The 12,157-nt window shown below is 37.0% G+C and overlaps 2 protein-coding genes across 4 annotated transcripts in view; both read right to left on the reverse strand.

Moving 5' to 3' along the window:
• LOC149793680 (cyclin-H-like) overlaps positions 1 to 375 on the reverse strand; it is a 40,622-nt gene extending 40,247 nt beyond the window's left edge. Inside the window, exon 1 of one of the 3 annotated variants that reach the window (XM_089967655.1) lies at positions 354 to 375. The gene's annotated coding sequence lies outside the window, so the exon portion shown is untranslated. The other 2 variants (XM_089967654.1, XM_089967652.1) reach the window with 2 other exon arrangements.
• Positions 376 to 7,923: 7,548 nt separating this feature from the next.
• LOC149793681 (32 kDa beta-galactoside-binding lectin-like) overlaps positions 7,924 to 12,157 on the reverse strand; it is a 36,249-nt gene continuing 32,015 nt past the window's right edge. Inside the window, exons 8-9 of the mRNA XM_089967656.1 lie at positions 9,182 to 9,386; positions 7,924 to 8,174 (exon numbers count right to left, since the gene is read on the reverse strand). Of these exons, the coding sequence (XP_089823782.1) occupies positions 8,046 to 8,174; positions 9,182 to 9,386 (334 nt within the window). The 3' untranslated portion in view covers positions 7,924 to 8,045. The remainder of the gene's footprint in view (positions 8,175 to 9,181; positions 9,387 to 12,157) is intronic.

The raw sequence follows: 12,157 nt of genomic DNA on the forward strand, positions 1-12,157 counted from the left end.
TGATAACATCACAAAAAGGACAACAGATCAACTCCTCAACAAGAAGCTAATACCTTCATTTTTATCTGAATATGCATCTACAGCCTTGGCTCCAATTACAAAATTACACATCATGACATCCACAATACTCGCCTGATCCCCTAAAGAGTAGCCAGATTTGTGGAACAACCCGACATCAACTGACGCACCTGCAGTGTAATATTCACGCTGAACCAAATGGAAATACAGGATAATGACTTATATGTTATCAGGGTGTATAAGTTATTCTAAACTGTACAATTTCATAATATCTAACTATAAGTAGGCCTAGTCGACACTTCTCGAATGCTGGAGTAAAGAAAGGTAACTCTTACCAATTCGGAAATGGTGCAAATGAACAATATCTCCATGTAAATGTTCTCCCGGAGAATTCACGAATATGATAAACACGCGGTACAATTAAAAAGAGTGCAGTTATGATCATGTTGTTGGGCTGTTTAGGCACAGGCACTTGATTCTGTGGAAACTAATGTGTACACTCACTATATATATATATGTTATATGGTGAGTGTACACATTAGTTTCCACAGAATCAAATGCCTGTGTGTTTAGGACACAAATACATCATATTCGGTACACTGTTTTCATTATATAAAGATAAACATATTAACTAAATGAAGGTCCGACACCAACAAAACATAAAAGTTTGAAGGTTTTAAAATAAAGTGTACATCACTAGCATTATTTAACTAGGGTGGCAATTCGCCTGGTTTTACACCGAAAAGTCTCGTGTTCAGCTATTCTTTCCCCTTGTTAAGATGATCATTTTTGCGTGTCTGCAAAAAACAGTCTGATAGTTTTTTGTTCCGCCAATGGCCACCCCATATGTAACTAACTGGACTCTGCACCCTATGTGACTCTAATTATACCAGGGGTCTCAAACTCAAACCACCTGAGGGCCGCATGAGGGCATTTTCCATAACCCAAGGGCCGCACCACTTTTGTTGTCTCTCATGACACGTTGTGGCGCCAATCAGTTTGCGGGCCACGTGATACGGCTGAACCCTGAATTAGACTAAACGAAAGAATCACCGATTTAAAGCTCTTGACCTTAATCTGTTTCAAACTCCGAATGCGTATGACTGTGCTTCATTAACCAATCCAGTATCTCATTATCTAAAAATACAGGCCAGAGAGTGGGGGAGAATTATTCTGACAAAATACACTGAGATGGACGCCGATTTTCGTATTGACATCTATTTCTTCGAATTTTGTGCCATGCATGCTAAAAATGAATGAATTCATTTGATAATGATATGGAAATAAAATATTAGGATCCTACGTGCATTGCAAAACTAGAATCCATATTCGTGTATTATCTTTGTGCTAAAAAATTACAAAGGTTTTGGTGTCGACGTTACTGTCGTTGAAGTTTTTGTTTCTTCTTCTTCGATCTTAAGAATCGTAGGTCATCTCCCACGAGCAATGTTAATAGTTTTAAATCATTTATGTGGACGAAAGTATTTGTTCCTACATATATCTCTCTTGTGCTTGACATTCTGATAGCTAATTCTAGTTTGGGTTATTGGTAGATTTCTTAAGATTTAGATGTGATTGGTTCTTTTTTTTTCACACACATTCTAGGGTAAGTAAATTTAATAACTTCTAATTGTATGTAAGTCTTTGTGTATCGTGTGTGCATTCGTTTGTATCTGTGCCTGAAGTCTAAATAACAAGTCTTTATTTTCATTGTAAAGTTTAATTTACCACGCTATCAGTTATAGATTGGAACAGGGGTCTATGGGGCGCCTAGCGGACTAAAGCTGGTCCAATCAGAAATGTCAACCACCGCTCTATAATTCAAAATAAACACTGTAAAACGTCGACTTAGGAAATAGAACTTTAAACCACCACTGTATAATTCAACATATAAAATCTAAAGTCTAGATCTAGAAAATGGAACTTTAAGGACATGCAATTTAATCCAACACGTGATATTGGATTTCTCGACATACGACATCGAAATTTCAACTGCAACTTTCTCATTAGACTATATTTTGTCCGCTACGGCGCCTCATAGGGGTCGGCAACATATTTTACATAGCGTGCCACTTTTTTCCCCGGATTAATTACAAAATGAGCGAGTGCGTGCCACCATTAAGAGATTAACACTATTAAAATCGAGATATTTGGCTGCCCTTAACGTGATACACACAACACCTCTTGACGTGCCACAGTTGCCGACCCCTGGACTGGAACCATAACTAACTACTACAATATCTGTGTAACTGTTTCGGTTTCAAAACACTGAGGATGGCGTATCTCTGAGTGTGGAAACAAACAAAAGATTAGTGATTTGTGCATTTTCCACTGTAAAGTAAATTATTTTAAAAACTATAAAACATGTTTTGAGAATTTATAAATTGTTTGAAATCAAGAAATTGAATGTCAGAAATTCTGATCGATGCTGGCAGTCGTTCAGTTAAGAGTCTCAAACAGTCTAAGTTGTATGTGAGTGTTCAAACTAATTAACAAAAATTGTTTTTGAACATATTTAAATCATTTTCAACATTGTTGTTTACAGAGAATTAAATGTTAAACGGGTATCTGGAGATTATAGACCCAAATGGATTTTAACCTAAGGCCGCCATGGTAACTATTCAACGTAATTTTGCATTACACTTAGAGTGCAAACAAAGTCAGGCTTCCCGCCAAAACAAAACCGATATTACCATGTTGCAAGAAGATAATCATCCTAAGGAAAACCTATAGATCCATTTTTAAACAATACATTTTCTCTATACATTTAAAATGGCGTCCTAATGTTAAAATCCAGTTTGAGTCTACGATTCCTTGATATACAATTATCTGACTGTTTATCTTTCAAGTTTCCCCCTACAATACTCAGTTTGTTTCCAATTGTTATTTACGATGCTTAATTTGCCATCAAAGTGTCAGGTGGAATTTGTGTTTGTTTGCTTGCTAGCTTTCTTATGTAATTGTTGCCTTTTTAATGCAGTTGCGTTTATCAGAAACGTCCATCTTCCACAATATTGTACGACGCAAGGGGTCTAACGGCACATAATTACCCATCGAAATAAGCAAAGAACGTTAAAAGCAATCTTCTGAAGTTTTATGAATAGTAATATCTTTTTTAATGAAAAACTGGCTTTCGATGTAAATTTTTGGATTCTTTTCTTTCAATATATTTTCGCCAATTTTATTTAGTAACTTTCTTCTTTGAGAGTGACATAAGTGAAAGGATTGACTCTCAATTATCCCACCTGTCGAATGGTTAACTTTAGTGTGCTGAATGAAGCTTTGCACTCTGGACGGGATGGAAACTTTAAAGTGACCACATATGAACCGCACAAGATTGTAGGTTTTACCCATACACCGAATTGATAGTCGGTCTTTGGAAAAAGTGTATCAGACCGTGAACCAGAAGCGAGTGCGGCTTCCCAACCACTTCACTTTGCCGTAGGGACACGTCGATATTGGTCAGCATATAAAAAGAGACAACGTCCAAGACCGATAGTTCATAGTAACTACAAAGACCAAGCTAGAAAGATGAATACTTTTAAACAGACGTCATTCAAGTCCGGTGATTCTCAGGTGGAATGCGATGATGTGCCTTGCGATGAGAGCAATGCCGTAGATGAGGGATTCAGTACCACATCATGGGAACTTTGCTATAACTACTTCAGCAGGACATCATGTAAGTTTTATATGACTACTACTAACACTAATAACATACCTACTATGGAAAGTGATGATGTGCGTATCAAACCAAGAGGATGAGAAAGCGATGCCACACTTTATCGTGGACTCTTTACTGGTTTTCATTGTCAATGTCATCCTCCACTTGAAACCATGCGGATAACACCCTACGGATGTCATCCAACCCTAAGTAAATCCTAAGTAAACTCCTGTGGATTGCACCCTACCCTCATCGAAATGAGCACGTGAAAGACGAATATTTGTTCCCTGTGCGTTTGCCTGAATACTGCAGCTTTGAAGTCTATTCCAAACCTTCAAAGGAAAATGGCCCAGATATCTGGGAGGACCAATCCCCGAGGAATTAGCCAGAGCCGGATTTATTTACTAAAGTCAAGTGCATCAGTTACGGCGTGTCACTTCACGAATGGGAGCAAAATGATTCGGCTTACCTGGAACATGCTCGATGGTCTCTGGATTATTAATTCCATATCTTTTGATTGACCCTAGACACTAAGTGGCATACCATGTCGTTTAAGAAACCAGCCTGGCTAGGAGTAAAACGTTGGACAGCAATTAGACAAGCATTTAAATCCTTTAAAAAATATTCAAGGATTACTAAACGAATTGCAAGAGAAGATCTACAAGGAAGTTTGCCAGGGTCTTGCCAGATCAAAATCTCAATTGGTGACTGATGAACTTTTGTGTCGAGAAATTCACAAGAGGAAATTGACAAAATTCAAAAAACTTGTCACATTTTTTCTGGATCAAGTCAGCGATCATCTGATTACTCCGCATTAGTCCGTATACGTCAGAAGATTATATTATCATTCTTGATCGTTACCCTGAATGGCAGTGGTCAGACATTACTATGTACATTACTTTCGCTCTAGGGGAAGATTTTAAATAAAATAAGGACAATTACAAGTGACCCAAAAGTGGGTATAAATACTGACTGAGATGATCATGGATTCTTTACGAGAGAACATTCGTGGCTTGTCTGTGGAGTTGAGTAAGCGCATTTACAGAGAGCTGGTCAAAATACAAGTGGATCGCAAACAAACAGTTGCATCGTTACGTCACCGATGTTTAAATCATTGGTACCTGAATGCTATACGAAGATTGATTACGATGAAAGTGTCCCAGTGGCCAAACATTGTTAAACTGGATGTGGGCGAGAAGGATTTGTTTGTTGTGAATCTTTTTATTACAAGGTAGAGAAACTGCACCGAATTCCAGAAGAGTCAGAGGTTTAAAAAAAATCTTTTACACAATGCAAACCTAGTTCAAGAAGAAACTTTTGAACGGAGTCTGCTGTGCAAGTTAGTGAATAAACCATTTAGATTCGCCACTGGAGCACGATCATCTCTGTGCAGAAAGTACACTTATTGTCTCCGACAAAAAGAAGTATAAAACCAGACTACCATGTCACGGCTTTTTTTTTGTTGTTATATAACAGATTCCGTGGAAAGAAATCAATGACACTATTCAGACAGTGGGTGATTACCAATACTTTTTACGAGAACTGTGTCCATTGAACCGGGGACAACATGTGATGTGTGTCTTAGTGACTTCCTTCCTGGGATTTCGTTTACCAGCCGATTGCTTGTGGGCTCTTTACGAAAAGTACCTACCACCAAATAAAACATGAAATGGGTCACTTTAATTGTCCACGAGAGACTCATTCTGTAAAAAACCTTGCATTTTCATCTCGTCAACGTTTAGGAAGATGTGTATGAAGATGTGTGTGTAGCTTGTGATTACGTGACAGATGGACAGATGTATGTGACTGGAAAAGTTGGGGTTTAAGGCATGGACCAAAGAAGTGACCAATTATGCCCAAGAGTTGTGATCCTCAATTCAAACGTAAATTGAAAAAGTAACTTTTAAACCTGTTTTAGTGACAGTGTCAGAAGAAGAATAACCGGACAATGAGGACAACCACTCCCTTCAGGTCATGACTGTCATGGACTTTCCAGAAATGCCATTGCGGGAGGACAATTGTGTGACTGTATCTAGTATGGAGACTGTAAGAACATTAGGACACCTTTGTTACTAAAACCATGTTGTACAGAGACTTGTTTATATTCCACATTGATCGTTTTGATGTGTATTTTATCGTTGCACTTAGCCATTTTGGCTTTATGTACTTTTTCTTTTGTGTTGTTTCATTTTAAACATGTGTCGAAATAAACGTGTCCTGAAAAAAGTATAAAAACTTTTTCTAGTTTATCTTCGTGTCAAAAGTGACATTCCCTGCACTATGGCTACCTCTGCTGTCTCTTCGCCCTCTTCCTCTACTTTAAAGGTCATTGACGAACACTTAGATCGTGCATTTGGGAGGCCTTGTATCTTCGCCATCCCTTTAACATATCAATTGCCGGACTCAGCGGCTCAGACAAAACCGAATTTGTGAAACGTTTGATCGATCATAAACATCATTTGATCGATCGTCCACCTCATCGGATCGTGTGGCATTACAAAGAGTGGCAATCCGCGAACAGCGTCTTGCGAGAAAGTCAAGGCGATTCCATCGTGTTTGTGGAAGGCATTCCTGACGAAATCGACGGGATCGTGTCTGATCCCAGTCCAACCCATCTGGTAATTTTCGACCACATGTTAGGAGAAGACGAAGGATAAATTAAACTGTGGTTTATGCGCAAAGGGCATCATTGTAATGCCAGTGTCATTTACATCATTCAAAATTTGTATCAACAAAGTAAAGTCCATTGTACCATTAGTCTCAATGCTCATTATATGATCTTGTTTCAAAGCCCTAGAGGTAAATCTCAAGTGCAAGTCTTAGCCAAACAGTTAGGAACGCCTTGGCTGACTCATGTGTACGACGATGCAACTCAAACCCCACATGCATATTTACTCGTGGATTTACAACCCACATCCCTCGCTTTTCGCGATTTCGTACCCATCTGTTTCACCACTGGTACCAAGGCGGAGGGCCTGTCGTGCACACGTCCCCGTTGTCAGTCTTAACGACAACAACAACAAAAATCTATAGAAACCTCGGACACTTTGGGTCTTTCTCACAGTGTCAACATGACATCCCGTCAGTCTCATCTTCCAGTCAAATTGATTCATGCCTTGTACGGCATCAGTCGCGCAAAAATTCCACAAATACGTGCTCGTGTCTTACAATTCAGTCCCAAAGAAGTTTTACGAAGGTTTACGGTGACAAGGCATCATAGTAATAGTAGGACCCACGATAGGGCACATGGGAAGTGTTTTACCTATGCTTCCAGGAAGATAAGTGGGACCTGTAGAGGCAAAAGCTCTCAGATTTGACCAATGAAATCGAATGGAAAGACGAAAACTGGCTTATATGCCTTACAAACGATGGATGGAATATCATCGTTCGCAAGAACAACGTACCCCGCATTTACCTCCCAATCCTCATTTGACCGAGATGTCCCATTCACAACACGAATTTCAGTCGTTGATGGATCGCAACGATTTGTCGAAAACAAAAATCGCAAACGTACGGTCAACTATTGCAAAGACTTCTTTCACCAGACAGTTTTAAACGAAACAGTTCTGCCAACTCTGAAAGATTTTTAGACCTTGATGAAAAGTCCACCACCACCACCCTCAGAGTTTAAGATATACATATCTCCACGACTACCTGAAGAAGAAGAGGTACGAAAGTCTTTCAAATATCGTCAGCAGCTCTCATTCCTGGTAATATTGCAGCGTCCTTGTTGGCCCCTTCCCCAACTCCACAACGCAAGGCTACCAAATAGCAGATTGCGTGACACAAAGTGAAATGTTATTAATGTTTTCTATTGACTATTTTCCCAGGATCAAGTTACCTGCAATTGGATTCATTTACCCAGTGTCAAATAGTGTTGGTTGACAGCTTTAAATAATGATGTTGATGTAGTTTAGATGTTAGTTGCCTATTGTAAATAGTGCTGATGTTGATATAATGCGGATACTGAACATTGTTCACATGCCCAATATGATGCTGACACTGGCAGCCAAATGAATGTAATATTACCCGTAGCCACATTTATGACATACCGGGAGAACAGATCTCGAACTTTTAAAGCAGTGTACTATATGTGAATTATGCGCAAAGCTTTGATTATTAAGCAGTAAATGTCTGTCATTGCTATATTTCATTCAATAATAAGTTGTATGATAGACATTTCATTCAGTAATAAGTTGTATGATAGAGATTAGACACTGGATCCTGACAATAACAAAATACACTTAGGATCAGATGTTTTAATGATCGATATACAGCGAATATGACAAGGTTAGCCGGAATCGCATGTTTATTTAACCGTATGAACTTGTATTCGTTCCTATAAAATCGTAACCTCTTGTTGTCTTCAGAACGTTGGAGTACTGTAGTAAACTTCGGGCTCGTAAAAGGTAGCACCGTTCAAATACACGTAACGGATAAGGCTGGTTGGCAATCGAGGTTGAAAATCTACATAGTACTTCCTGTCCACGTAAATCTGAAAGAAAATTACAAAGAATTGAAGGGGGTTTTCTATTCAATATATAATGCTTTATATTAATGGTCTTGTTGTGTTTCACTGGATGCACATCTCTCTAGTTTTCAATTATAAAACACATATTTGTATTTGAAAAAGATCCAACAGACACATTGAAAATGTAGGGTACATGTATTGGGCAGATAACTTTATATGTATAGGTATTGACCATATAAAAGGGTACTAGGTTCATCATAAATATTTGAAACTAGTCTAATAATTTTAAGACAAACTCGCAAATCAAAGGTCATTTATATATATTTTTTAATTGTTTCGCATGACTAAATTTGCTAATAAAATAGTGGTTTGGTTTCAAGTTTGTCATGGAGACTGATACATTACAGTCTGTGTCACATCGTAGTATGTTGCTGCTCGACACGTTGGCTAATTATCGCAAGACAGAACGCTTACTCCTGCTGTAATATGCCATTCTAATGAACTTTCAAGTTGGATCAATATATGACCTGATACATAGAATCTTCCACCTACTCATTCCTTATCAAGTGTATACAAGTCATTGAAGAATTTAGATATTTTGCCTGTTGATTCTCACAAGATTGAGGAAATTTTAAAATAATTTCCTAATTTTCACAGGAAAATAATAATTATGGAGGCTTCTCTACGAGCCAGGATACTTATCACCCAGGACAATAAAAAAAAAAAAAAAAAATGGGGCCCCGAGTGGCCGTGTGGTCTAAAGCGCTCTTCGTTACGGATCACTGCCATCTCACCTCTGTCTGCGGCGGTTCGAGTCTAAGATTCAGCCAATGTGGGAATGTGAGAAAGCTTGCCAGTAGCTTCTCGTGGGTCGGTGGTTCTTTCCGGGGTTTTCCGGGTTCTTCCTCCACCATTAATACTGGCCGCCATGTATAGCCTATCGTGCTGAAAAATTGCCTTAAACCCCACAACAACAACAACAAAAAATACTGCAATCACATCCTAAGGTAGGTAGAAATATGTCAAATTACCTTGATTTTGTATGGTTGAAACAGAAAGGCAACCTCAGCTGTTTCGTTGTCGATGAAAGGAAATTCTGGTTGGTCCCGCTCTTCAACTTTCCATGCACCTTTTTCAAAGCTGTTCCGGATCGTTACCTTCTCCCGTATACGTGGATTAAAAGCTAAGTGTATATTGCTTGTTGTCCTCTTGTCCTCGCAGAAAAATATCTGTATTCTGAATAATAAATAAATTAAATAATAATAATAATAATAATAATATTAAATGGAGAAGAGGAAAACCAAAGGACTGTTCTAAGTGTCGAGAGGTACTAAGAATCATCTGCTAATACAAACAATGGTGGTCTAGAACCTCAGTGGGTGGAAAAATCGTATGGCATTATGCACCTAGAATGTCAGGAGCTAATTGGCATAACTAGCAACACTTTATGAATTATCTTAAAAAGCATGATATCTTGGAGAACTCAGCTCATAAATCATGGTAATATACTGAAAATAGTATATAAGAAATACTTTTACGGCTGTCAGGAATATTTCTAATACTTCAATAACATCACAGTATATAGCGTTTTTAAACTCGACTACCAATTACACAAGTAGATTTATATTTATGATGATTGATCAAGTTCTAACACAAGACAAAACGAATCGCTGGTGAATTCTGGAGAGAAAAAACTCAGCTATGACTAATATTATTTTACTACCATTAAAATTTTCACTTTAAAATATTAGTGGAAAAGACAGTCACATTGTCTGTGAAGACGAGTAACGCTCGACCAATGTGGGCTTCGTAACGTGATTGAAATATGTGTTTGCATTTGGTTCCACAAAAATATGCATCCATTATAATAGATGCGTTGTACATTTATTTTCTGTGGTGTTTTGTTGAAATTAGTGTGTCAAAATGGTATCAAACTGGCTTTAGTGTTGACGGAAACAATCCATGCTTAAACAACAATAACCCAGTAAAATATCCAATACAGTTCGATGTCATGTAACATTCATTTGACAAAGATTCATAGCTTTTTAAAAATTTCTTTTTCGTGCATTCTTTTCTAACTTATTATTAATTAAACGTTGCCAAAAATCCCTTGATGTAAACCATTGACAATACAAATTTTCAATTGTTATTTGTATTCTTTAATTTCATGGGATATGAGGATATTGTTGTTTCCTCTTGAATAAAATCTATTTTTAAGCTGCTTATCTACCATTTAAATGCAAAAACCGGAGATATCTTCACCGTTAATAATTTCTTCAATGAGGAATATAAAACACTTCAACGTTTTTATCAACATCTTCAGCTGATGAATAAAATAAAATGTTAACAAATATTTTTCTTCATACAGATCATATATAATATTGATTTACCACGCCTCATTTAAAACGGATTGAAATAACATTAGCAAAATGTAAGCGGAGAATTAACCCAACTTTATAAAAGTATGAATTAATCTACAATTTAGTACTTTATTCTTCAACAACAAAAAATATGTGGAAGTACCATCCTTAAGTCTTTAGACCGGACAATAGAAGAAAATAAATGGACATCACACAATCAAAAACGTATAGACATTCTTTTACAGCAACCTTTAGAAACCACAGTTATCATCAACTGTTAACAAGAGTTCCTAAAGAAATGGATATCAACACAATCAAACATTTAAGAGGAATAGAGACCTTACTAGATGATTCACATTAAAGAATTTACATAGCTTTTCAGTTTCTCCGACATACTGAAGGCTACAGATCTTCAGTATGTCGAAGAAACTGAAAAGCTACATAAAATGACAAACCTTCATAGATCTGAGTGTATGACAAAGAAGCTATACAGAACCCCGTTCGCAAAACACTTCTCCACCCCTGGCCACACTTTCAATGATATAATACTTATTGCAGTTGGTCACAACCCCAACTGAAGTTCCCAAACCAGGAAAGAAAAGGAATCTTACTGGATACGCTGCCTTAGAACGTTGAAACCAAGCGGTTTAAACCAAGAAGACTAGAAAAAGACAGCCATGCACAAATAAAATTATCTTTTGCAGCCGACACATTTTCTTTTAAATAATTCTCTAAATTTGCTTAACAGCATATAATGGCAACTATAACAATGAAATATCCGGGATATAATTTGCGCTCACATAAATTGACATAAAATAACAGATGTCAGTATGGCTCATCGATTTCTAGGTCAATATAAATATTTTCCAGTATCAGCAACAAGTTGAAATATACTGGTTGAAACCTAATAAAGTTAAAGGTTTAATTCCTGTAGAAACAGCCATGTAAAGTTTTGCAAACATAACTTTTTTCTGTTTTATTTGTATTTGCCTTTGAAAAAGACTCATTAAAGAGTTGAAAGAGCTCTGGCTAGCTAGATACTAATTTCGCACTGTTCGTTGTCAGTATTTTGCATATATATATATATATATATGAATATGATTTATTCAAAGATACTTTAAAAAAGCGATAACCATGAAGTATACAGTTTGGAAAAGGAAAACGAATTTAGCAAGCAAAAAGCAGAGTTTTGGGGAAAAAGAAAACCACGAATATTTTGCTTCGTACTCTCATAAGGAAATATATGTAACGGAAGGGTTTAATATATATTAAAAAACTGAAAAGTTTAGATTCTTTGCAGGAAACGGAACTAGACAAAAGATGGGTATAAATTGTTTTATTGACACAGGAATACTTGTGATAGGTCCATAGGCATGAATCCAGTCAAAGCAATAGAATAGCTTAACATTTTATGTTATCTGACAACTTGTATTTACGGACTGTCTACATTAAAAATATGTTAGAATTTTAAAATATAAATCTATCTTTACATAGAAGTATCTAATTAATTAGAGATGAGATTTATGGGGCTAGATGGATGATATTAGGTAGAAGTATGATGTAGAAATTTGAACTCGTAAAAGGGAGGGAAAAAAAGAATTAATGATGAGGAGTAATTGCTGTGCTTCGACAAACTTGACTGAAACG

Source organism: Sinohyriopsis cumingii, chromosome 8 (genome assembly GCF_028554795.1).
Source record: "Sinohyriopsis cumingii isolate HCF-2022 chromosome 8, ASM2855479v2, whole genome shotgun sequence".
NCBI lineage: Eukaryota > Metazoa > Mollusca > Bivalvia > Unionida > Unionidae > Sinohyriopsis > Sinohyriopsis cumingii.